The 26214-nt window shown below is 42.6% G+C and overlaps 1 protein-coding gene across 4 annotated transcripts in view; it reads right to left on the bottom strand.

Moving 5' to 3' along the window:
• Cpr (Cytochrome P450 reductase) overlaps positions 1 to 26214 on the bottom strand; it is a 576566-nt gene that overhangs the window by 229141 nt on the left and 321211 nt on the right. For 3 of the 4 annotated variants that reach the window (XM_067141922.2, XM_067141924.2, XM_067141923.2), the window contains one exon: positions 19341 to 19520. In XM_067141922.2, the coding sequence (XP_066998023.1) occupies positions 19341 to 19520 (180 nt within the window). Of the gene's footprint in view, positions 1 to 19340; positions 19521 to 25842; positions 25907 to 26214 lie in introns of those variants that run through there. The other variant, XM_067141925.2, reaches the window with a different exon arrangement.

The raw sequence follows: 26214 nt of genomic DNA, 5'->3' as shown, positions 1-26214 counted from the left end.
ATATTTTTCTACATAATTGTGTAGAATGATGTTTTATAATTCGAGTCAACCTAACAATTATTTATTTGTGACGCATATAATATAAAATTATGTACTAGCGACTTCGGGAAATATACATTCATGGGAAAAAGTATACGTACACCTTAAAAGTTAAGGAATGTTGTCGTTTGTAGTCCATAGGCTGCTAGAAATTTCACTACTTTTCTATATTTCGGTATTTCGCGAAATATGAGTATTGATACGTACCGGAAATAACAATAGTACTTTAGAAATGTTTGTTTAAACAAACATATCATCCAATAAGTTCGAAATATAGGTGCATAAAAAGAATTCGTACCGGTGATTTATCTTCACATCAAAGTCCTTGATGGCACCCCTTGCAACGCAGGTAAGCGGTAAAGGTCACGTCTTGTACCAAGTCAGTTGTGCTTCAGTCTTTCTAACCAACAAGTGATACCGTCAATCGGTAAGATGGGCCGCAAAATGAAAGAAACGACAGAAGAGAGAAGAATTATAATCCAGGCTCATAATTCCTGTAAATCGCTCTCGGAAATATCGAAACTTGTGAAGAGACCACGATCTACAATTCAGGGAATTATTGACAGGTATGGTGAGAGAAAATCTTTCAAAAATGCACCTAGATGTGGACGCCCATGCAAACTAGACGATCGAACTAAAACACTAATCCTCAGGAAAGTTAAGAAAAATCCTAGAATCCGTGCTGCAAAACTGAGGTCTGAACTACGAAAGGATTTAAAACTTAATATCTGTGCTTCCACGATTCAAAAGTGTTTATATACGAATGGGTAACATTGTAGAAATGCCAGGCGAAAACCTTTAATTACCTCAGCAAATAGGAAGAAAAGACTACAATATGCTACAGACTATAAACATGCTTCTCTAGAATTCTGGGATCGAGTTATATTCACGGATGTAAGTAAATTCACTGTTTTTCAAGAACATGGCAAAAAGGTGTGGAGGAAAACGAACACAGAACTCGAAAAAAAAATCTGCTCCCTTCAGTGAAGCATGGTGGAGGTTGTTTAATGGTTTGGGTTGCATGAGTTCAGCTGGAGTAGGTTCCTTAGAATTCATAGATGGAAAGATGGACCGTAAATACTATATTGAAATTTTGAAGAAAATTCTAGCATCTAGTGCAAAAAAGGGACTTAGGGGTAATTATGTATTTATACAGGATAATGATCCAAAGCATACGGCCCTTGATACACAATTGTGGATTTTATACAACGCACCCAAATATATGGTACACCCCCCCCCAATCCCCGGATCTGAATTCAATTGAACATGTGTGGGCTTATCTTAAAGAGAGACTGAGCACAAGAAATATTTCATCAAAGACAGCTTTGAAAATGGCTCTTTTGGAAGAATGTGGTAAGCTTGAGCCCTGCTTCACCTCCAAGCTAGTTCATTCAATGCCTAGGCGGCTTGAGGCCATTGTAAAATCAAAAGGATTGCCAACAAAATACTGAATGTGTACTAAAATCAGTGGGGAATGAAATTAAAACCGGACGGTACGAATACTTTTTATGAGTATGAAATCATGGTATTTTCATTTATTTATGTATTATTAACAGAGACGTCTATCAATTTTATGTTTTATGATGTATTTATCTTTACATAGTGTACAGAAAGCTAAACTATTGATGTTATAAAACGTACAAGACAATAAGTGTACTAAGTAAAGTATTTTTGTTTCAGTATTGAGTGTACGAATACTTTTTACTATGACTAACTATTTTACTGCCTTATGAACTCTAAACCCTGAAGGGATCTCATAATCGGTGAATTACAATGAACTTAACCCGAGTTAACGTAATATTTCGAAATGATAGACCCCGAGCCGGGTAGAAAATCATCAATACCTTTGCATCCCAGAAAGCATGTTCAGTTTCATTAGACACTAATGTGAGTAAAGTTTAAGAAAATAAAAACAAAAGATTGAATCATATACTTATTTACACCGTATTTCAATCCCTACAAAATATTTAATTTTCAAAATTAAGTCTATTAATTAATTAATGAGTTTTTTAATCTTAGGGCAAGTTCTTTATATATAGGGCGATTCAGCCAAGCTGTCCACTTCAAATATCTTCTGATTCGTTAAAGATATAGGCATTATATTTTCAAATTCTTAAATTATGTTAAGGGACTCGTGAAATACTGTCCTATTCCTCTGGATCACATACGTAATTACCGAGAAACCGGCAGCAACTTTGTTTTTTAAAATGGGAAAACACTAATTTCACCCATCAATTAACAATCGAGCGATAAATTCAGTGATGTGCTTATTTTACAAGTCCGACGAGTACTTTTGGAGATATTAAAGGGTTTGCAATGTGTAGGCATTTGACAGAAAGAGATGCGCCACTCGCCTTGATGTCGGGCGCGAAGTTCTCGTGCTTGACTCACGCCGTGTTGATAAACACAAATACCTCGCCATTATCTCGAGGGGGGGGGGGGGGGGGGGAGGGGGCGGGGGGAAAAAGAAGTATGAAGTAGGCCTACAGCATTTCAGAGTTACAAAGCTTTCGTTTCATTGTCGTTCCTATACAGTCTTAGGGGGGAGAGAGAGAGAGAGAGAGACATTCTATATACAACCTACAAAAACATCGGGCCGGTGTATACATACTACGGATGTTATTGAGTACATTCCGTAGAGCTCCGACGACCTTACGCCATAAATTTGGAAGCAGTAGAAGTAGGTCACTAGTCATTCGCAACAGTGAAATGAAACTTTTATACACGTGGAAAAGTGCATTAAGTCTACGCCAAGCGTACTGGATAAAGTGGTGGTTTTCTGTTTTGTTTTTTACAGGCTGCTTTAAGACGTCGCACCGACAGAGATAGGTCTGATGGCGACGATGGGATAGGAAAGGACTAGGAGTGGGAAGGAAGCGACCGTAGCCTTAAGGTACAGCCCCAGCATTTACCTGGTATGTAAATGGGGACCTCGGAAAACCATCTTCAGGGCTGCCGACAGTGGGGTTCGAACCCACTATCTCCCGAATGCAAGCTCACAGCTGCCTACCCGTAACCGCACGGCCAACTCGCCCAGTCACAAAATTTTAGGCTCGTTATGAAGTACACACGAAACTCAAATTAGGAAAGGCAATTTAGATCGTTCTCAGAAGTGGAAGGTTGTGAAGAAATGTTTATAGGCTCGTGTCCGTGCAGGTTAGATAAACATATACAGTAACATCTACGTACACTAAAAGTTTAACGACAGTAGTAACCTGATAAAGAAAGTTATCTTTAGCGCCGCATATTAATTATAAAACGTCACACTTAAATTTACATTTCCAACTACGTACCTTCGACCGAGCGAGTTGGCTGCGCGGTTAGGAGCGCGATACTGTGAGATTGTATTTGGGAGGTAGGGGCTCGAAGCCCTCTGTCGGTAGCCTTGAAGATTGTTTTCCGTGGTTTCCTATTTTCACACCAGGGAAATGCTGGGGGCTATACCTTAATTAAGGCCACGGCCGCTTCCTTCCTCCTCCTGGCCCTTTCCTATCCCATCGTCGCCATAACACCTATCTGTGTCTGTGCGACCTAAAGTAACTTGTAAAAAACAAAAAACAAGAAAATTGTATATACCTTTGTGAGGTGGAGTTCCCAATTCTTGTTTTTATCGAAACAAGTCGTTGCTATAGAGTGGGTGTCAGGGATAGCATGCGTGTTCCCCTGTCAAAGACCATTCCAAAGTTTCATCATCTTTCTCATGCCAAACAACAACAACAACAACAACAACATCAACGTTCCCACCGAAATTAACTCTAATGCTGAATTTTAAAACAAGTTCTTATTGTGTTTTGTTTTGTTCAATTCGCACTTTGTTTCAGTTTTGAACGGAGTGGTCATTGATTGTTGCATGATAAAGGACATAAACGCACATTTGAGTTTGTTCATACCTCATGTATGTCATACACTGTACGATGCAATTGGTTTTTAATAAAACAATGTATATTCATTGCCTACAAAATTAAGTTTATGTGCTTATGTTTATTTTATAGAGGGGTTGAGGAGGGCTGCATAGGTTTCAGTAGATTTTCAAAGGGGTCCGAGCCACAAGAAAGGTTAAGACTTCCTGGGTTAAGAGTTTCACTGGAATGCTGTCATGTACAAAGTGAAATGAAGGTGGCTCTTACAGTTGTGAGATTTCTAGGCTTACCTCAATTATTTACAGTTTTTCCTTACGATTTAAATCTCCTCCTCCACTCCCCCCTCCCCTCCGAGTGTTTATAAAGAGCCGGGTTTCAAGGACACGATTCAAAGCTTCGTTACAGATTACATTATTATTATTATTATTATTATTATTATTATTATTATTATTATTATTATTATTATCATTATCATTATTATAAAACATCACATTTAAATTACACTTCCAACTACATACCTTTGTGAGTCTGAGTTTCCAATTCTTGTTTTTATCCAAACAAGATAATAATATATACACAGGATGTCCCGGTAGGAATGGTAAATATTCAAGGATATGACAGGAATTATCATTTGAAACAAAAAAACTTCATACGGAAGTATGCCCTATTCCGAATAGTTTCCGAGAAAACAAATTTTTGTACATTTGTTTTTGGGCTAGTGGCGCAACTGGGATTCATGGCTTCATGGGCGCATATCCCAACTCTGCCATCAGTTCGAAACAACTGCAACTGGAAGTCAGTCATTGGAGCATGCTATACGCCACCAGTCTTCTAGGGTCCAAATAGCAACCTTACCAGGCGAGTTGGCCGTGCGGTTAAGGGGCGCGCGGCTGTGAGCTTGCATCCGGGAGATAGTGGGTTCGAATCCCACTGTTGACAGCCCTGAAGATGGTTTTTCGTGGTTTCCCATTTTCACAGCAGGCTGTACCTTAATTAAGGCCACGGCCGCTTCCTTCCAACTCCTAGGCCTTCCCTATCCCATCGTCGCCATAAGACCTATCTGTGTCGGTGCGACGCAAAGCCACTAGCAAAAAATGGCAACCTCATTGCGCCCATGTGAGACGCTGTGTCCGGTGTCATGGTGTTAACAAAGGCACTCCGGTAGGTCTTCTGCTCCCATATCCCAGTGACATTTTTTTTTTTTTTTTTGCTAGGGGCTTTACGTCGCACCGACACAGATAGGTCTTATGGCGACGAGCCCAGTGACATTAAAGAACGCTGCATCTGGTACCTAACTGCATTGAATGTGGGTGTGATTTGAGCCAGTGTGGCTTGTCTGTTGCCGCGGACACCGCTAATCACGATCATTAAGCACATGTGATCGACCGCCGCGCTGTTCACTGCGGGTGATAATGACTTCCAGGAGGTATTCCCGATACAAACGTGACACCATCGATCGAGGAATGCCAACTGTCTGCACAGCTTCCACAATAGTATGTTCCATCCATCTGATGCCCACTATCATGTCACCTTGCCACGACCAGCAGGGACGGTCCTTGATACAGGTCTGAGCACTCCCAAGACGTCACGGTATCATGCTGCCACCGACTATTACATGTAAATATTGCTATTTCATGATTTTTGGCATGGCAGTGTATACAGGGTGTATATTGATGAATAATTAAAAAAAAAAAAAGAACATTCAATATCTCGCACAGTTAACATTTTATCAGCTGCTGATTTAGCCAATCAAATCGCTTCGCGGGCGAATCCAAATGGGCTTTGCGAGGCGGGGTTGCTTGGCTTAAGTCCGGCTTGAGGGCCATGGCAAGAAATTAGCATCAAACAAACACATTGCGGGCTTCAGCCGATGTCGCCGTAGCTATGGCGCAATATATCATTTCGGAGCTCCCTCCCATGGCGATTTTCTTTCTTCTTCCATCGATACTCTCAAGCCAGTCTTGATGATGATGAAGATGATGATGATGATGATGATGATGATGATGCTTGTTGTTTAAAGGGGCCTAATATCTAGGTCATCAGCCCCTAATGGTACGAAATGAGACGAAATGTTATGACAATTTAAAAATCCATAATCCTCCACTGACCACATTCGAAAACGTGAGGACGAAGAATGAATGGATGTTTATGAAGTTTAAACAATCAGTGGATCCGACCCGCAATGCCCCAGATCCCCAGAAGCTAGCGTTAAACTATAGTATTACTGACCAAGGGATTGCTTCTAAAGCACAATACTGAATCGATGATGCTTGTAGTCGAAACGGGTCCAAAATCCAGGTCATCGGCCCCTCATAATGGTACTTATCGCTGGGAAAAAAGAACCATGCTATGTGTCATGTTGCGGTACTAATCAAAAGTAGCGTAGCCTCGCGGTATTCCACACAGTATGGTACTACTCACATGTAATGAAATTCGCACATGTAACACAGACCTATGGTGTTTCGCACATTGCGGCGCTATTTACAGGCAACGCAAACCTATGGCGTTCTTCACGTAAGTGGACTAACCACAGGGACTCTCACTATCCCGTGGTGTTCCTCACATAGTGGGTACTAATCATAGGCAAGGCAGAACCATGGTGTCGCTCATATAGTGCTACAAATCACAGGTACTGTAAAATGCATCCTGAGCGCACACTGTCGCTACTAATCACAAACCTATTGTGTACCTGACCATAGTGGTACTACGTGCAAGTAAAAGCGACCCATAGTGTTCCCTGCGTGGTGGTACTAATTACAAGTAGTATCTTGGTTCCAATTTCATCATCCCTTGGTTGCCCCTTTTACTTGCCTCTTACGACAGGCAGGGGATACCGTGGGTGCATTCTTCATCTGCGTCTCCCATCCACAAGCGGTTGTGTGTTTGGTCCGCTAGAGGTATTTTATTTCCCTCAGGTCCGCCGGCAAGCCGGTTAGGACTCACTTATCCGCCACCTAGGACGCGCCACGTGGGAGTATGACCTGTCCCCCTGCTACGCCAGCGTAGTAGGTTCGTGGCAAGCCAGTTTTAAACCACGTGTAGATTTAACAACACCGCCTAAAAGAAGCCCATGTCAATTCGCCCTTGAAGCGAACTGATTGGCTAACTTCAGCAGATGATAAAATGAAAACGGCTCGAGGTATCTAATTATTTTCTTCAAATTATTTATCAGTACGGCCAACCCTCTAACGTTCATATACCCGCTTCACGTTGTTTCCGACCACTCTGTATATTGCCAACTTTTGTTTATTTCCATAATGTAAACCATACTGAAGCAATGTTAACGAATGTGCAAAAATACTGGTTGTCCTGGACATAGGGTCCAGGAGTTCATGCTGTACATGTGGAGGAGGTGGTCCACGGCATGGATTATATTCACAGTTAACAGCAGGCCAACAACCTGATCGGTTCTATTGTGTTGCTAAAGGATGCTGAAAAGATGAAACGCGAAGGAAAATGGGTGTGACAGATAGGATCGACTAGGTACAGAACTAGCTACGTAAGCTCATGCAAGGACTGAGGCCCAAAACGAACAATGCAGAAATTAGTTCAAATATGAACAGAAATATGAACAGATGGTGTTACTGCTACCTCATATATGGGGCTTGGGACATCGTGGTGAAGAACTCCTGCGTTCCAGCGTGTCAATATAACGAGGTATTTGTACTTAGGGCTACGACTGAGAAGAAAGTGGACTTAGCCTACACGTTATGTACTTCCGACATCCATCTGAAGCAGAAGTGAGGACATCCATAAAAACCTCTCTCGGGTGGCCAAACTGAGACTTAACCAGCTTCACTTCTCAATGGTGTAACCAGAGGCTGAGTACATTTTTTAAATTAAATCTGCTTTAAGTCGGCCCGACACTGACAGGTTTTATGGCGACGATGGGATAGGAAAGTGCAAGGAAAGGGAAGGAAGCGACCATGGCCTTGGTGGTGTTGGCAGAATTTGAATTTGGAAATCGGTGAAGTTTAAAAGTATCAATAAGCCGTGATACTGTGCAGAGGAAAGATTTGTTGTATTTAATAGGGAGCGTGCACGGTACTAGTAACAGAGCGCTCTGGCGGAGTTCCAAGAATTAATACGGTGAGAGTGCGTTCCGCTGGAAGACTTGCTTCATAGTTACGGCAGAAAATATAGTTGCATCTTGTCAAGATAAATATGAAATGCCATGGAAGTTGTAATGCTGTACATATAAGAATACATTTAAACTTGATATTGTTGTCACAGGGCGAAATTAATAACAATATTGTAACTACCTCATATCTATGAATCTGTGAAAAGTCAAATTTCGCGAGTGAGATTTCCGGTGAAATTGACTGTGCTTTTGACAAGCTATTGACAGGCAGCATCCGGTAAGCAATAAACAGGAATTCAGTTGGAATAAGTAGATAACAGGTCATGTTGCTAAGCGAAGTTCTGATAGGATAGATTTATACGAGTGGATTATGTGCAGGGGTTACAGTTCTACCACAGTCTAATATATACAGTCGCGAAGCTCTGATGATATTTTTCATCCGATGCGACTACAGCTCTCCAAGCGGCGAGGTAGAGGCAACTTACTAGCAGACAACAGGGAACGAATTACCACTACAGTCTAAAATGGTCATAACTTCTGAACCATTCATGCAAATAATGTCCTGACAAGGTTATTGTAATCCTAATGAAATAGTGGAGTAGGTGAAACAATTTATTTCGATGAGGAGTTCGAGGATAATATCGAAATATTTATTTAATCTATAGGAATTATTTTTCTTTACCGCGGACTATAATATAAAATCGCTTCTAGAGGGCAACCGGTTCGAAATAGGTATATACCATCCGAGACTTTTTTGTAGAGGTTTCTATGCTTTACATTTCTTACGCTTACACTTGGGGTCTATCGTTGACGGTTCACGCAGCGTAAGCCAAGAAAGCAAGCGACCGACCGACATCGAACCTGCCAAGTTGGGCTAAGAAGGCCAGCGCAGCGCTCTACCATGGTCTACCATAACCTTCCTCTTATTAGAGCTTCGCGACTGTATATTATATTAGACAGTGGTTCTACGTTCTTTGTTATTGGTGGCAAGAAATTTGCTAGCACACAAGCTACGTCAACAATGTCGCTGATATACGGAAACAAATCATTAGGAATATTTTTCAAGATTTTGAAAAATCTCTGTATGCATCTGTCAACCTGACATCTCACACTTGCTACACTCTGAGTTTGTAACACTTCATTTTCTGTAAATCTCCCATTGTGAAGAAAAGGCGGCATAACAAGTAAAGAATGAGGTGACTCTGTTTTAAAACCTGGAAATCCCTTGTCGGCTAATATAACGTCTCCTTCACTCAAAAGATTTCGGAAGCCTGAATTGTTAACAATAAAAGTATCACTAGTTCTTCCACCAAAACAAGGGGAAACAAAAACAATAGTTCCGTTTGGGGCCACAGCTAATAAAAATTTAAATGTATAACATGACTTGTACGAAGAATACATGTAACATCTCTCATCTATTCTTGCTGGCGTTTCTGATATCATTTCTGTGCAATCTATTATAAACTCGTGCGTCAGAAAAAAATGTTTTAAAAGCGCGAGGCAAAGTATTTTTGCACGGATAGTATCCTAGGACAGAAAACAACATTAGAAGTGCGTTTCTTGACTACTCCGAGAGCAGTAAAAATATTCGCGCAGCAGTAGTCCGATGTACTCCAAATATGACTGCCAAGGAAGCAAAAGTCAAATTTCATTTTCATTAGAAAGAGTAAACAAACATCGTTATTACCGTACTTATATTTATAGACACTTTAAAAACAAAGAAAGAAAGTAAAAAACTGAATGTTTTAAATGAAACACTTGTTAAATCCTTCAACTGTGCCTCATTTTTTATGCTGTGGTATCCATGAAATCCTCTGCATATGTCCAGGGGGGTGTTGGGACCACAACTTTTATCCACCTTTTCCGAAATTCTTGAAGGTACTGTGCTTGAGTAACACTGTGTGCCTACATCATTCCCACTAAAAGCACAAGTGAATTCGAAAGTCGTTACTTCAATCTAAAATGCTGCTTGCACCGACTTATGTAGTTTTTCACAATAAATTCATGAGTTTCCTGATTAGAAGACGTATGTATTTTTGAACATTTCATTCGTTTACTCGCTCTTAAAACCGGGATACACCACATTCTCTTTTCGGTTTCTTCTTATAGCTTTCATGAAATACAGATGGTATATATGATGGATAATTTTCAATATTACTTGGCTTTCCTCCAACAAAACGCTCACTGCAAATGACGGAGCATTTGGTCGGTTCCGATGGAGTTCAATCTGCACTGAAATGCAGGAAAACTATTATTATTATAATTATTATTATTATTACTATTATTATTCGGCGTAGTCACATGGAAGGACATGAATGTAAACATACGAACCTGCTGCAGTGCATAATTTAAATGAAATGTACTATTTCAAATTGTACTTGTGTTCTTGACTTAGCGTACCTGGTATGTTTGAAATGTGTGATATGAAACGTGTGATTTACATCACAAATGAAATAAGGTAGCCTACTTTACTTTATCCTTCCCACAGCCGAAATCCACTTCCTGCATCTGCCCGATTCCTATTGGCGACCAGGAAATGTGTGAAATGTAATTCCTTTTCCATGTGTGTTTCTTTGTGTGTTGTGGCAGTTCACTGCACAACAGCTCCTTTTTGATTCAGATATTTTGATATACTACAACTACTACCAAAATTTCACACCCACAGTTACACAGTCTGGACTGACCACTCAAGACAAGATCACCAAAATGTTACCGATTTCTTCCGCAAGAGGCGCTAAGAGCGGCTGTGCACGCTCCCTATAGTACGATGTATGGGAATCCGAAGTGTAATTTTGTGCGTTAATTATGTCTGTCAAGGATAGCGTTCACCAACTGGAGTAAGTTATACAGATAACATGGGATAATAGATAACTGAGCGAGTAGCGCAATTGAGAGCGGCCTACGTCCTTGAAGTGTTAAGTACCGGTACTGAAGTTGTACGTTATAAGGTGTAATATGTCCATTACGTCAAACGCCCAGGATGTATCCAACACAGACATTTTGAACTCTCTGAAATTTAATGTTCAGTATTTCAGATAAGCCACTGCACAGAGCTGACCCGTAGTCGATGGTTGGAAATATTAAAGCTTAAGCACTTACGCACTAGTGGGAGGAATATTGTTTTATTACGCTTTAAGGCGTACGTCGGTGAAACTGTCTGATTTACTACAACTGTTGTGTGCAGTAACCAAGACAAGTTACGTGGAAAATAATTCCTAAGTTGCTGACTTTATTACTGTAGAGGATGTCGATGTCTAGCAATTTGGCTAGCGAGAGTGAATTGAAATTCAAAGTGTTTAGTAGCTTGGTAGTCTATAGCCAATAGATATGAGCTGGGTCTTAGAAATATTAAACTTAAGATTACGATTTGGCGTCCTGAAAAGAGAGAGAGAGAGAGAGAGAGAGAGACGTTGAAGGTAGAGACTGGAGTTGTTTAAGCGAAACTACTAAACAGTATAGTTGGGTAGTAGTTACTGTTTAGGCTATATTATGAATAACACACAGTTCAAAATAATTAGGGGAACATATTTTTGAACGTATGTCATACTCCTCCCTCCACCCAGGTATACTGTATTACCAACTAAACCTTTCTTCTTTTCCGTTGAAGTATACAAAAGAACATCGATGGATTCGCGTTCATTTTCAGAACACAAACGGAAATGTCCAAATAGGGGCGAAAACAAAGTGATAACAATCCTCCAAGGTGGATTTTTATCACAGTTGGACAGCTTCAGTATAGTGTATATCCTCCACGAGCATTTATCACAGCTTGGCACCTACGCGGCATGCTCCGTATAAGTCGACGGAGGACACGCTGCGGTATCAGGGGGCTTAAGCTATAATATTTCCAACCATCGACTACGGGTCAGCTCTGTGCAGTGGCTTATCTGAAATACTGAACATTACATTTCAGAGAGTTCAAAATGTCTGTGTTGGTTACATCCTGGGCGTTTGATGTGATGGACATATTACACCTTATAACGTACAACTTCAGTACCGGTACTTAACACTTCAAGGTCTCGGAGAGACTGTGGTGGAACAGGACGCCCACGAACACTTTTGTCAAGCCTATCCACACGTGCACGATGGGATTAAGGTCGGGACTCACTGCTGGCCATTCCATCTCTTAAATGTCCAGATTTCGCAAGACAGTTCTGGGGATGCGTGCTACATGAGCCCTGACATTGTCGTGCATGAGTGCGAATTAAGGGCCAACACCGTATGCAGCAACCAACACATGCTGCAGCAGTAAGATACCACGGACGACGACAAGATCCGTACGGCCCTCAATACTGATGCCACCCCACATCATCACAGAACCTTGTCCGAACCGGTGGCCTTCCTGGACATCATTTGGCATGTACTGCTCACCACGGCGTCTCCATACACGTTGACGTCCATCACGCTGTGTCAGGGGAAATCTGGACTCATCTGTGAACAACAGAGGTCTCCATTGGCGAAGTTGCCAGTTGACGTGGGTACGGGCAAACAGAAGGCGAGCTGCGCGATGTTGCTGCGTTCTGTTCTGAACAAAATAGTTAAGAGTAAAGCCGCGTATACACTTGAGCATTCGCCCCGAATGAGCATGCGTTGCCGATGCGGGAGCACACAAGCACGACTCGCATGCCAATCTGTTGAGCAAGTTTCCACTGTGTTCGGACCTCGTGCGGACCGAAAACACAGTCTGTATTTAGGTGTGGTACATTGTTTTACCTGACCTGAGGCTACAATGGTGAATCGAAAATTGATATCGCCAGTTATTGTTATATGTATTTATTGCATTCCTTGAAAACAAAGGAGAAAGCGGTGGTGGCAAAGAAAACTGTACGAAGAGAGATGATTTTAAGGTATTGTAATAGAACTCGTCCTTGGGGTTCCACAGAACGGGATACTTGTGGTAGTACCTCAGGGGGATAAGAGAATTATCCTGGGACAATTCTATTTCAACTTGAAATTACTTTCACACTCTTCCTTCACTTCACTTGCACGAGCGAGATCGCATATGCATAGGCGGAAGCAATCGGCTCATACTGTTCGGGCTACCCCACTCGTCATCAACCGTCCACACTGAGCACGAACAGGGCGCGTGCTCACTTTGAGGTACCGACAACATTCGGATCGGGCTGAGGCATGCGGATCCATTCGGTTCGCCGTGTACTCATCTGAGCAAAACTGGGCAAACGCATCCTCATTCGGTGCGAATGCTCAAGTGTATACGCGGCTTTAGAGGTAGGGATCACACGCAGGTCTCCCTCAGCGCCTTGTCTTCTGTATGAGGTAATACACTGCTGTGAGCTATTCTGTTTTAGCCACAAGTTAGAGATAAGAGAACTTCATTGATATTTTAGCACCACCTCAGAAAAGGCATTCCACTTCACTATTGCATTGGAGTAATAATAGGAGATCAAATAAAGTGTGAATCAAGCAGCGTTTCTGAATTTTTTCGATGTGTATAAAAGGTTGTAACAATGCTCAGACTGTGATCGCAGTGGAATGGCCATTCCATGTGTTCATGTTCTCAACACCTAGGATAACAATAACAAGGGGACTCTTAATTGTTACAGACTCGAACATTAAAGCTTGATGCCTGCAAGAAGTAGGTCCGTTGTTACAAACAACATTAGGAAACTACAAACACTGTCAACAACACAAACAGCAAATGTTAGGATACTATAACTGTCCACAACGCAAACAGTACAGTAAATGATCTCCAAGTGCCAGGAACTGACAAATTCCACGTTAACATTAGATAGGCTATATAAATTAATGAGCCTGTATATTAATATTATTTATCGGTACTGTATTAACTGAAACCCTGTCTCTTGAATGTATTACTTTTGTTTAAAGCATTCATTCGAATAAAAGAACGGCTTCTCACGAAGCAGCTTGGAAACTCATAAATTTCGGGGAATTTCTTCTTCAGGATATACGTAAGGTTTGTGATGATGTTAGAACCCTCTTTCAGTTCTTTCCCGTGGTAAAATTTGAACTCTTTTTCCATCTGCACTACCGTGGTGTACCATTTCTCTGCAGGCTGCACCAAACTGTCCCTAGACGTCTTTGAAATCTAATTTTCACCCTTTGTAGGTTGACTGTTTTCTCTCCATAATCGCTTTCTATATCGAGGTTCTTCTTCTTTACCCTAAAAGCTATATAGCCAGTGAAGTCTTCAAGCAGTTCATCACGATCCTTGGTTTCGCGACTGTCCTCGAGCTGTTTCACTAGCTCTTCAAGGGCTTTAACGAACCCTTGTCCATCCTCCGGTAAAGAATAGGATGTTGTAGGCTCTACGCTGGCCTTAAACTGGCACACGATATCAGAGTTTCATCGACTTCATCAGTAGCAAATAATATTAGGATGTAATGTTTCATAAACTTCCGGAGAACAGTTGGAATTTCTTATCGCCTCGGAAGCATTCAGGCTGAGAAGGAATGATTTCACCCTTTGTGTCACAGCTGTCGGAAGAGGATGGTCATAAAATCTTCCGAACCTTCGAAGCTGAGAAAGATAGCCTTCAATAATGTCTTGATTACTTCTTATTGCCACAATTTATTTAGGTCAGTGGATTTAGGGAATACATGAAAGTGTATGTTTCGTTCCTTCGCGTGCCTGGTATGATTTGTGCAGCCTGCAATGGCACAACAAACCATACCGAAGAGTGTACACTATTACTGCTTTTTACGTTTTATCACATAAAATAAACTCACACGGTTTCTTATACGCCACAGATATGTTACTATCATGCAATATTAGCTCCTAGCTTCTGCGTGCACAGCGATTTTTATTCAAAGCACCTCTTCCTCATTCAGAGCAGCTTCAACGCGAGGGTCCTGCGTGACGTCACAGCTCTGCTTTGCTACTGCGCATCTCTTCCGTGATCCCGACCTTGTATTCTGCGTACCTTGGTTCTGAAGGCCTACGCAAGTTTTCAGTAGTGCAACATCGTAAAACGTGTGTGCAGCCTTACCAGAACCATTGCGACCAGCCGCCGCTGCCTAGTGATAGGTCGGGAAAGTTGTGATTAAGATCAGTGAAGACATTGCAAATTTCGAAAATACCGAAAGCAATCCATTCAACAACATTAATAATAATAATAATAATAATAATAATAATAATAATAATAGTAATTAGTTCGTGGTGTGGGTTACAGTAGTCACGTCCTAATTCGTGAATAATGAAGAACGGCTGCGTGGCCTAGTAAGTCGTCCTGAGAGTCGGGATACCAGTTGCTGTGGAATGGGAGAGGGCATCTCGGACATGGCTCCTTGTGCTCAGGCAGCTAGGACCAATCAATCCACCGGTGATCCCTAACCCTGTTAGAGCAGAGATCCTCACTTGGACTATAAGGTAGCATCCTGCTTTACAGAATTTCTACCGAGCACGCTCAGAACGTTTCAAGCAAGCCTCGGACCCATGGGAGTAACGGAGTGCCACTTCCATTTGACAGGCGATAGACTCCCTGGGATCAACCTGGCGAACGAAATGGAATTTGATGTGGTGCTATCAATATTAATGGAGCTTATGGAATAAAGAACGTGGAAGTTGCTGAGTGAGCAAAGACGAAGCGTCTGGATGTGTTAGGAGTTAATGATATTCGAGTAAGGGGAGATTACGAGGAAGAGATAGGAGATTATAAAGCGTACTTTACGGGTGTCAAAAAGGGAAGGACAGAGTGTGGGATTGGGCTGTTCATCAGGAACACTATTGCACGCAACATCGTTTCTGTTAGGCACGTAAATGAGCGAATGATGTGGGTAGATTTGTCAGTTGGAGGAATTAGGACGAGAATTGTCTCAGTGTATTCACCATGTGAGGGTGCAGATGAGGATGAAGTTGACAAGTTTTATGAAGCATTGAGTGACATCGTGGTCAGGGTCCACATCGAGGATAGAATAGTGCTAATGGGCGATTTCAATGCGGGAGTTGGAAATATAACTGAAGGATACGAAAGGGCGATTGGTAAGTATGGGGAGGATATGGAAGCTAATAGGAATGCGAAGCGTTTGCTGGATTTCTGTGCTAGTATGAGTTTAGCAGTTACGAATGCGTTCTTCAAGCATAAGGGCTATTCGCTGCTACACATGGGAGGGTAGGGGCACGAGATCCGTCATAGACCACATAAAAACAGAATATGAATTCAGGAAGTCTGTTCGGAATGTGCGGGCATTCCAGGTATTTTTGGTTTGAGACAGACCACTATCTTACCTGTAGTGAACTAAGTGAAATATGACCACAGATGAATAAGAGAAGAAAACCTCCAGGACGAGGAAATTAGACAGAAGAATATGGATATGATTAGTAAACAGTTCCAAACAGTGGGCAGTAAGCAGGTTTAGGATATAGGAAGAGAATTGGTGACATACAGAGATGCTGTTGTAGAAACAGCAAAGGAATGCCTAGGAACAATGTGTGTAAAGATGGACAAAAGCGAACAACTTGGTGGAATCGTACAGTGAGAGCGCCTTGTAAACATAAAAAGAAGGCATATCAGAAATAGCTCCAAACAAGGACTGAGCAGACAGGGAATTGTATGATGATGAAAGTAAAAGAGAGAGAGAAACAAATAGTTGTTGAATCCAAGAGTCGTGGGAAAATTTTGGTCATAACCTGGAAAGGCTAGGTCAAGCAGCAGGGAAACCTTTCTTGACAGTAATAAAGAATCTTAGAAATGGAGGGAAAAAGAAAATGAATAGTGTTTTGGGTAAATCAGGTGAATTCATAATGGATCTCAGGAAATCACTGGACAGGTGAAAGAAATATTTTGAAAATCTTCTCAACGTAAAAGAAAGTGTTACTGCTGACTCAGCGAAGAACCGAGCTCATGGAGAGGTGGACATTGATGATTTTGAAATTACGCTTGAGGAAGTGGAAAAATGAAATGGCGTATGGCTTTTAGTGGCGGGAGTGTCCGAGGACACGTTCAGCTCGCCAGATGCAGGTCTTTTGATTTGACTCCCGTAGGCGACCTGCGCGTCATGAAGATGAAACGGTGATGAGGACGGCACATACACCCAGCCCCCGTGCCAGCGAAATAAACCAATGATGGTTAAAATTCCCGACCCTGCTGGGAATCGAACCCGAGACCCCTGAGACCAAAGGCCAGCACGCTATTCATTTAGCCATGGAGCCGGACTGAGGAAGTGGAAAGTATGGTAAATACACTGCACTGTCATAAAACAGCAGGCATAGGTAGAATTAGACAGAAATGGTGAAATATAGTGGGAAGGCACGGATGAAATGGCTTCATAGAGTACCAAGATTGGTATGGAGTATTAGTAAGGTACCTTCAGATTGGACAAAAGCAGTAAATGCACTTATCTATAAGCAAGGGAGCAGGAAGGATTGAACAACTATAGACGTATCTCATTGATCAGCATACCAGGCAAGATGTTCACTGGCATCTTCGAAGGGAGGGTGCGATCAGTGGTTGAGAGTAAGATGGATGAAAACCAATGTGCTTTCTCATCACAGAGGGGCTGTCACGATCAGATTTTCAGCATGCGCCAGGTAATTGAAAATGCAACAAGAGGAATAGATTTATGTTTATGTTTCGTAGATCTGGAGAAGGCATGTGACAAGAGTACCAAGGGAAAAGTTGTTCGCCGTACTGGGAGACCATGGGATTAAGGGTAAATTGTTAAAATCAACCAGAGGCATGTATGTTGACAATTGGGCTGCAGTGAAAATAGATTGTAGGAGGAGTTCTTGGTTCAAGATACTTTCAGGGGTTGGACAAGTCTGTAATATTTCACCTTTAGTGTTCATAGTTTAAACGGATAATCTGCTAAAATATATTAAGTGGCAGGGAGGGATTCAGTTAGGAGAACATGTATGAGCAGTCTGGCCTATGCCGGCGACCTTATCTTAATGGCAGATTGTGCGGAAAGTGTCAGTCTAATATACTGGAAATTGAAAATAAGTGCAATGAGTATGGTATGAAAATTAGCCTTTCTAAAACTAAATTTATGTCAGTAGGTAAGAAATCTATGAGAACTGGATGTCAGGTTGGGGATACAAAAGTGGAACAGGTAAGGTAGATCATTTCAAGTATTTAAGATGTCTGTTCTCGAAGGATCGGGCGTAGAGCTAACCACTCTACCCCATCACGTGCCGAGGTTAACAATGGTGGAAGCCTTTACCTTCCACTCCTCCAAGGGCCTTCATGGCCTGTACGGAGGTGACTTTGCTTTGCTTTGCTCTTTTGTTCTCGAAGGATGGTAGTACTGTACGCAAAATTGAACCAAGGTGTAGGAAAGCTAGTGCACTGAGCTCGCAGTTGCGATCAACAATATTCTGTAAGAAGGAAGTCAGCTCCCAGACTAAACTATCTTTACATCGGTCTTTTTTCAGACCAACTTGCTTTACGGGAGTGAAAGCTGGATGATTTCGGGATATCTTATTTACAAGCTAGAAGTAACTTTTTTGCTATTGGCTTTACGTCGCACTGACACAGAGAGGTCTTATGGCGACGATGGAACAGGAAAGGGCTAGGACTGGGAAGGAAGCGGCCGTGGCCTTAATTCAGGAACAGCCCCAGCAATTGGTGTGAAAATGGGAAACCACGGAAAACCATCCTCAGGGCTGCAGACAGTGGGGTTTGAACCTACTATGTCCCGAATACTGGATACTGGCCGCATTTAAGCGACTGCAGCTATCGAGCTCGGTAGATGTAATAGACATGAAAGTAGCGAGAATGATTGCTGTACAAACAGGTGGGAACAATGGCAGGAGGGTACTCAGAATGAGGAAACAAAGGCTAATTTAGAAATGAATTCGATGAAGCTGTAGGCATAAACCGGCTTCGGTGATTGGGTCATGTGAGGCGAATGGAAGAGAATAATGGACTCTTATGGAGGGTAAGAGAAGTAGAGGAAGACCAAGACGACGAAGGTTAGACCCAGTTTCTAACGATTTAAAGATAAGAGCTATAGAACTAAACGAGGCCACAGAACTAGTTAAGAGAGTATATTGTGGCGGCTATCAGTAAATACAGAGACTTGTAGACTGAACGCTGAAAGGCATAACCGTCTGTAATGAAGTACGTATTGGGGCATCCTCAAATATCACTAATTGAGCCTGGATCGAACTCGTTAACTTGAGCTTACAAATCAGCGCTCTACTGTTCTGAGCTACTCAGTCCGGCAGTAAGTTCTACAGTATATCATGAAAGTGGTCTTAAGGTTGGTTGCCCAGTTGTACTTTTTCACCAATATTCACCATCACTAATCTAGTCTTAAATTCATCTTCGGAAATCTCCTATATCATAATTAGAGACCGGGATTGTTCTATTGAGATCGGAAAGAATTATATCATGTAACAAAAGTGCTACTGAGGAAACTTCATTATATTGCAAAACTTACTGTATGGAGTAAGACTTTGTAGCTGGAGGTGGCTCGTCGCGACGACGACTCTTGAACAGGAACCAGACACCAACCCCCAGCAAAAGAGTCAGGAGTCCTATGTCCAAGACTCCCAGAAGGGGCTCATCCTGCAAGGGCTCTGTGACCATTGCGGCTATCTCTGGTGCGGATTCCATCGAGCTGAAACAAGGTCACATATAGGTCAGACATTATATTAAAGGAATACAACACAAATACGAACAGTCATAATTGAAGAAAGCTAAAATGAAGATACACCAACGACCGAAAAGTTTCCTCAAGAGTCGCGGATACAAATAAGTCGTATTCTTCACCACAAATATCATATGATAAATATCAACATGTAGATTTCTCTACTTAACGAAGACAACCGGAATGTTCCACCTGGATCTATGCTTTCTGTTTTACAATACGAGGATTCATTCAGAAGTCATGGTAACTCGTACATATTAGTCCAGTATGACGTCGATCTTATTCCCAAACTGAAGAAGCCATTCCCTGGCAAACGCTTTGCCAGGAAAAACAAGGCATCGTACGAGCATTTCGACGGGAGGTACGATGCTTTGACGAATCTCGTGCAGTCTATGGTATCTTCCGACTTCCTCATCGATCGTAACGAACCATAGACAACCATGGAGATTTATACGGAGGATGTTAAACAGCTTGTCAAATACCCACATATGTTTGTATACAGGCTGTACGAGAATAAAACAAACGAAACAATTATTTAGAAATGTTATATTTGTTCTTTTACGTTACTAGAGATTCCTGCAACCCTACCCGATGTGGTGCCACCTATAAAAATTAATTTCAAATGCAATTATTAACCTTTCCTGTTTTGGAATTTTTTCGAAAAAAACTTCGTTGTCATGACTTCTGAATGAAACCTCGTATATTATAGGAAGCAAACATCAGATGGCACTCATGAGGCCTGTTTTTTGCGCACTCTGCAGGCAGTACCTGTGCTGAGGTCAGAGGTAAAGAGTTTGCAACATTTATTCTAGGGTATAACCATGCCCCGCCGACGAGTACGTGCTCCTGTTGAACAACTGAAGCCATTTGAACAAGGTCGCATTGTGAGCCTGCGTGCGACTGGATGAACGTACCGACGGATTGCTGTACATGTTGGGCGCTATGCATCGGTTGTGTGTCGCTGTTTGCAGCAGTGGTCTATGGAACATTCAAGACCCGTAGTCCAGGCCCCAGACGTTCGCGTAGTACAGACGCACGGCAAGATCGACGCATTGTGCGAGCAGCTGTGGCGGACCGAACACCATCCAGGAAGGAAATCCGGTCACATGTTGCACCTGCTGTACCACCAAGGACCATAGGGAACCGACTGTTTGCAGCAAGATTATGATCACGTATCCCTCTTGCCAGACCATCACTGACACCACGACACCGCCAAGCACGGCTACTCTGGTGTCGTGAAAGAATCGACTGCAAATGGGGAAAGCGCTCTGCTGTCTTCAGTCACGAGGGCAGGTTCGCTCTGTATACAAGTGATGGACGTACACGTGTACGGCGTGGACCTGGTTAGCGGCCTATTCCAATTCCATAGTGCATTCGTCCACGACACCCAGGTCCCACCCCAGGATTCATGGTGTGGGATGCCATCAGTTACAACTCGCGGTGACAGCTGGTGTTTCTGCAGGTTGCACAGGTTGTTGTCCAGTGCTACTCCCATTTCTTCGACAGAAAGGTGATGCGTTTTTTCAGCAGAATAATGCACGCCCCCATACAGCTGCTGCGATGCAACGTGCTCTACGTGGTGTACAACAACTGCCTTTGCCAGCAAGATCACCGGATCTCTCGCAACTGAACATGTATGGGACATGATGAAACTGGAAATTATGCGTTCTCCAGAGACTGCAAGAACCATTGCCGAATTGCATCAAAAAGGCAAGATGCTTGGGACAATCTACCGCAGGATGCCATTCGGCACCTTTATGATCGTTTGCATGCACGAATACACACCTGCATTGCCGCCAAGGGAGGGGGGATGTTACACCGTGTATTAGTGCGACTGTTTGGGCACCCTTTACTGTGAAGTGTGTTTCATTTGGTTTGAATTTGTAATAGTATACTCCTGCAATGATGAACTACATGTCACATCGCTTGTGAATAAAATGGCCTTGTCCTTGTGGATACCGCATGGTTTTTCCGGCAATAAATTAATAGTCCATTTAGAATTTCCAATTAGCTTATAGATAGTAATTTCGACTGTCGAAGACAGGCTTACAGTGCGTACTACTAATAGTAAAAAAATAAGAAGCAGTTTTGAATGCTGCTACACGTCCGAATTTCGCTCGACAATTCTTCCAAGCGCGAGCAGCGACAAGATCATTCTAATTCCCGGCCTGGGTCTATACTAAATAAACTGGGACAGATGAGTTGCAATGAATCTTGACGAAACTGAATACCCTGAACGAATCTTATGGAGCCTAATCTTAGAATGGACTCCCAGCGCTTCAGAGTTGCAAACTGCCAAACGTGCATGCTTTGAAACAGTATTATGAACCCGTCAAATTGGCCGTTTTAATACAGATGGGTAATTTCCTTCTCTTAAGATGGATGTTACAGTTTAATCTCTGGTCAAAGTTTGAAATTCACGCCGTATTAGTTCTTCACTTGTTTCCGTAAGTTTATTTCAAAGGATAACTGATATTCATGTGCACTCCCTAATCCCCTATCATTAAGGAAACGTCAGCAAGTAGTTAAAGAACTTCCAGGCATTGTCTTCTGTGGCGTAAATGGTGGTGGTGTCTTACAAGCTCACGTAAACAATGTATGTTTACAATGTGTATATGGAGTTCATTACTAGCGATCATGAAGTCTCTCAACGGTAACGCGAGCGCGGTGGTTTATTTATGAGCACTTCATTCTTGTACCTTCATCGCCCTAAAATCATACAAGACAAGTGGATATTATTTGTTGCTGGTACCAATCCTACAAACCAATAACTACAAAATGATTTACCATCTTAGGTGGCAAATTAAGTACTCAGTATTCATCACAGAGGGCAACTTTTAACTTGAAAAATTTAATACAGGGACGGCACAAGAAACGATAAACATATAGGAATGTTTTGCGATGATTTTCAACAAGACAAATCACACAGCGCCGCTGAAAAACTCGCTAGGTTTGCAATGTTTAGATCAGGAAATAAAATATGAAAATGTGTTTTCAAAGAACACGCTCAGCTTCTTTTATAGGTCAGATATCCCGAGGGGCTGAAGCCTTCGTCTACTTTAACACCTCGTGAAGTGCCTTCGGTAGCAAAGAAGAGGGTGTCCAAGTCACATGAGAATGTGCAGGCTACGGATTTTCTTAAATATATTCTCACACCACTTATGAACACTCTGACCATCAATTGCTACATCTTCGTACCAGGCATAAATTAATCGGTCGCTATTATTAACACATTCCAAATCAGTTCATTTCATATACAGTACCATCATCACATACACTGACTGAAAGTGACAATGCAACACCAAGGAGGAGTGGTTCGAAAGGGATGAAAGTTGGGGAAAAAACAGAGACGGCACGGACGAATAATTGATGTTTATTTCAAACCGATATGCAGGTTACACAATGCGCACGGCATCGACTCAGTAGGATGTAGGACCACCGCGAGCGGCGATGCACGCAGAAACACGTCGAGGTACAGAGTCAATAAGAGTGCGGATGGTGTCCTGAGGGATGGTTCTCCATTCTCTGTCAACCATTTGCCACAGTTGGTCGTCCGTACGAGGCTGGGGCAGAGTTTGCAAACGGCGTCCAATGAGATCCCACACGTGTTCGATTGGTCAGAGATCCGGAGAGTACGCTGGCCACGGAAGCATCTGTACACCTCGTAGAGCCTGTTGGGAGATGCGAGCAGTGTGTGGGCGGGCATTATCCTGCTGAAACAGAGCGTTGGGCAGCCCCTGAAGGTACGGGAGTGCCACCGGCCGCAGCACATGCTGCACGTAGCGGTGGGCATTTAACGTGCCTTGAATACGCACTAGAGGTGACGTGGAATCATACGCAATAGCGCCCCAAACCATGATGCCGCGTTGTCTAGCGGTAGGGCGCTCCACAGTTACTGCCGGATTTGACCTTTCTCCACGCCGACGCCACACTCGTCTGCGGTGACTATCACTGACAGAACAGAAGCGTGACTCATCGGAGAACACGACGTTCCGCCATTCCCTCATCCAAGTCGCTCTAGCCCGGCACCATGCCAGGCGTGCACGTCTATGCTGTGGAGTCAATGGTAGTCTTCTGAGCGGACGTCGGGAGTGCAGGCCTCCTTCAACCAATCGACGGGAAATTGTTCTGGTCGATATTGGAACAGCCAGGGTGTCTTGCACATGCTGAGGAATGGCGGTTGACGTGGCGTGCGGGGCTGCCACCGCTTGGCGGCGGATGCGCCGATCCTCGCGTGCTGACGTCACTCGGGCTGCGCCTGGACCCCTCGCACGTGCCACATGTCCCTGCGCCAACCATCTTCGCCACAGGCGCTGCACCGTGGACACATCCCTATGGGTATCGGCTGCGATTTGACGAAGCGACCAACCTGCCCTTCTCAGCTCGATCACCATACCCCTCGTAAAGTCGTCTGTCTGCTGGAAATGCCTCCGTTGACGGCGGCCTGGCATTCACGGTACGAAGTGGGCCATTCGCCAACGCCGTGTCCCATTTATCGTTCGCTACGTGCGCAGCACAGCGGCGCATTTCACATCATGAGCATACCTCAGTGACGTCAGTCTACCCTGCAATTGGCATAAAGTTCTGACCACTCCTTCTTGGTGTTGCATTTGCTCTGTCAGTCAGTGTAAAATGCGCATATTATCTAGATTTGTAGGTCAAAAATGTTCGTTACGATTTGTCAGAACAAACGCCATTCAAATTGTGATTGCTGAACACGTTACGTAGTACGAAGAAAAGGAATGTGTACTTATCTGACGGAAGAATCAATATACTAAACATTCAAGTCTTACGTTCGGATTCGCTCGCAACTTTTTTTTTTTTGCTAGGGGCTTTACGTCGCGCCGACACAGATAGGTCTTATGGCGACGATGGGATAGGAAAGGCCTAGGAGTTGGAAGGAAGCGGCCGTGGCCTTAATTAAGGTACAGCCCCAGCATTTGCCTGGTGTGAAAATGGGAAACCACGGAAAACCATCTTCAGGGCTGCCGATAGTGGGATTCGAACCTACTATCTCCCGGATGCAAGCTCACAGCCGCGCGCCTCTACGCGCACGGCCAACTCGCCCGGTCGCAACTTTATTATACTCCAATGTTGTGCGAGATCTTGTTTCATTCTCAGGTCTGCTAGGTGAAGTAAATACATGAATGAATAAATAAATTATTGTTACTGGGAATAATGCACTCTCATTTAACTGTATTAAGAATGACCGCTTAAAGTCAGATTAATCTTAATTCATATCCGTCAACTTTTGTTTCAAGGAATTAGTTGAGTAGAGTCTGTAAATTTAAAACCTCAAGAGCCGACAAGAAACAGAAACTAGTGGGTTTCATTATTTCACTTTATGTTCGATATAAAAGCACGGAACCTCTGAAGCATTAAATAATACAGTAATATGCACTTAACGTCCACCTTAACTTTCCTAAGATTCTACCTGACCTAGGGGTATCGCAAAGGATTTTTCAAATGTAAGTAATTCTATTAACGGTTCTGTGAGATTTAAATTCCTTCAAGTGTCTATACACTACGTTGGAAATATCAACGACCTGAAATATACGAATAAACAGAACCGTCGTCGCAGTAAGGCCTATCTGCGTCGGTGTGACGTAAAACAAACAGAAAAAAAACCAGAACCACGAGGATCTACCACTACACTTATTGAGCCTAAAACGTGAAGGAAACAGAACAGAAACTGTAGCATATAGGAAGAAGATCTTACTATAAAATTTGTATTTTTATTGCAGCATCACTCGGGAAATTACCATGTAATATTTCCAGTTACTAAAAAATGTGTAATAATAATGTTATTGCTTTTACGTCCCACTAACTACTTTGACAGTTTTCGGAGACGCCGAGATGCCGAAATTTAGTCCCACCGGAGTTCTTTCACGTATTAGTAAATCTACCGACAGGAGGCTGACGTACATGAGCATCTTCAAATACCACCGGACTGAGCCAGGGGTCAGAAGGCAAGCGCCTCAACCGTCTGAGCCATTCTGCCCGGCTAAAATTGTGTAATAACCTAGCGAGTAAGTCGACCAGTAAGGAAATCAACATTATGCCCCTCTCAAATGACGGAGTGAATACGTAAAAACAATATCTACTAGGTCACAACTTCGGGAACGAAATCAGACACTGCGGGAAGACAAAGAGCGGAAGAATTAAATTAATTACAACAAGGAATAGAGTTTAGAACATGTTCCATTTATCCACACTGTAATTAGGGTCTATCTCAACGCTCTATTGTTGCAATATACCTCAACCTTAACAGAAAAAGATGTATGGGACTTACCTCCGATTCTAATCTCGTCTTGCGTCTGACTGTGTCTGATTGTACTCTAAAAGCTACGAGAACGTACTGCTTATCCACACAGAAGAATTATCAGTAAGAGGCATGCAAGATAAGATGAAATGGACAATAGATTATGTATCTGACATTGAGAATTTCATTAAAACTCTGTCATCAAAGTGTATGCTTTGTCCGAATGTAGTTCGTCGTTTCTCAAATGTAAGGCATCTTCTTTGTTTTCGAGTTTCGTGCCAAGATGTATGTTCCTTCCAAGTATATGGATATTCCTAATCGAGTGAAAGGTTGAATGATTTTAATTCACTAGAATAAATTACATACATAGCTAATATTGCATCAGACTTGATTTATAGGCCG

This window comes from Anabrus simplex, chromosome 2 (genome assembly GCF_040414725.1).
Source record: "Anabrus simplex isolate iqAnaSimp1 chromosome 2, ASM4041472v1, whole genome shotgun sequence".
Lineage (NCBI taxonomy): Eukaryota > Metazoa > Arthropoda > Insecta > Orthoptera > Tettigoniidae > Anabrus > Anabrus simplex.
Note: the sequence above shows the minus strand (reverse complement) of the source record. Positions and strands in the feature narration are given on the sequence as shown.